We start from the raw sequence: 1,033 nt of genomic DNA on the forward strand, positions 1-1,033 counted from the left end.
TCCGTCAGTTGATAAGCTGGTGTCAGGTGGACATGTCAATACAGGATCTTCGTTATCTGCTGTCTCTTATACACATCTAGATGTGTATAAGAGACAGGCTCAGTACTGTCAAGCTGTGGTTTAGGGTGCTGGCTTACAGTTTATTCAAATTTGCGAAGTCAGAGTGCATTTGCCTTGTGTTTCGAAATTGTTTATAAGTACACAATACTTATCAACACATCGTTAATCAGGGATTCAATATGACACTGTGTGTAAACAATTGATAACATTTACTGGTGATTTGTTAGGTACAAAAACGTAGGCTAAAAATTTCCAAATTGTCATTTTTGTACTTTTTGAAAAACGTACACACTCTTTCAACCCACTCTCCTCCAGCATACGTTTTGTACGTTGTGAAAATGATGAAAATAATTGATGACCCCTAAATATAACTAACCTGTAACCATTACTGTAAATGTGCAACTACCAGTATTTCCTGAAGAATCAGTAGCTGTATACGTTACATTGGTTGGTCCTATCACAAATTGAGCTGGAAATGATGTTGTAGTCGTTGAAACAAGAGTTTCCCCTGAGTTGTCAGTTACTGTAACATCCGAAGCATTATATGTGATAATAGCTGTAGACATTCTTTCGTCAGTTGGTAAGCTGGTGTCAGGGGGACATGTCAATACAGGACCTTCGCTATCTGTAGAGTACATTAGATTTACATAATAAATAATTGTTTGTTGGAAAGCCTACAAAGTATCACTTGTAGAGTATTTTTGCTTAAGCATAAGTTTATATGGAGTAAGTCCATGTATAGATAACAAAATATAACTAACCTTCAACCATTACTGTAAACGTGCAACTACCGGTATTTCCGGAGGAATCAGTGGCTGTATACGTTATATTATTTGATCCTACCACAAATTGAGCTGGAAATGATGTTGTGGTAGTTGGAACAAGAGTTTCCCCTGAGTTGTCAGTTACTGTAACATCCGAAGCATTATATGTGACAGTAGCTGTCGACATTCCTCCGTCAGTTGATAAGCTG

At 37.4% G+C, this 1,033-nt stretch overlaps 2 protein-coding genes across 2 annotated transcripts in view; both read right to left on the reverse strand.

Moving 5' to 3' along the window:
• The window catches only part of LOC117123710 (hyalin-like), a gene marked incomplete at its 3' end in the record, with an annotated part of 9,415 nt that extends 8,404 nt beyond the window's left edge, over positions 1–1,011 (reverse strand). Inside the window, exons 1-2 of the mRNA XM_033269724.1 lie at positions 822–1,011; positions 437–685 (exon numbers count right to left, since the gene is read on the reverse strand). Coding sequence (XP_033125615.1) covers positions 437–685; positions 822–1,011 — 439 coding nt within the window. The remainder of the gene's footprint in view (positions 1–436; positions 686–821) is intronic.
• A 7-nt stretch (positions 1,012–1,018) lies between these two features.
• LOC117123711 (hyalin-like) overlaps positions 1,019–1,033 on the reverse strand; it is a 2,003-nt gene continuing 1,988 nt past the window's right edge. The window contains exon 6 of the mRNA XM_033269725.1: positions 1,019–1,030. Within this exon, the coding sequence (XP_033125616.1) occupies positions 1,019–1,030 (12 nt within the window). The remainder of the gene's footprint in view (positions 1,031–1,033) is intronic.

Source organism: Anneissia japonica, unplaced genomic scaffold (genome assembly GCF_011630105.1).
Source record: "Anneissia japonica isolate Jap-2015-1 unplaced genomic scaffold, ASM1163010v1 scaffold28366_len11537_cov144, whole genome shotgun sequence".
NCBI lineage: Eukaryota > Metazoa > Echinodermata > Crinoidea > Comatulida > Comatulidae > Anneissia > Anneissia japonica.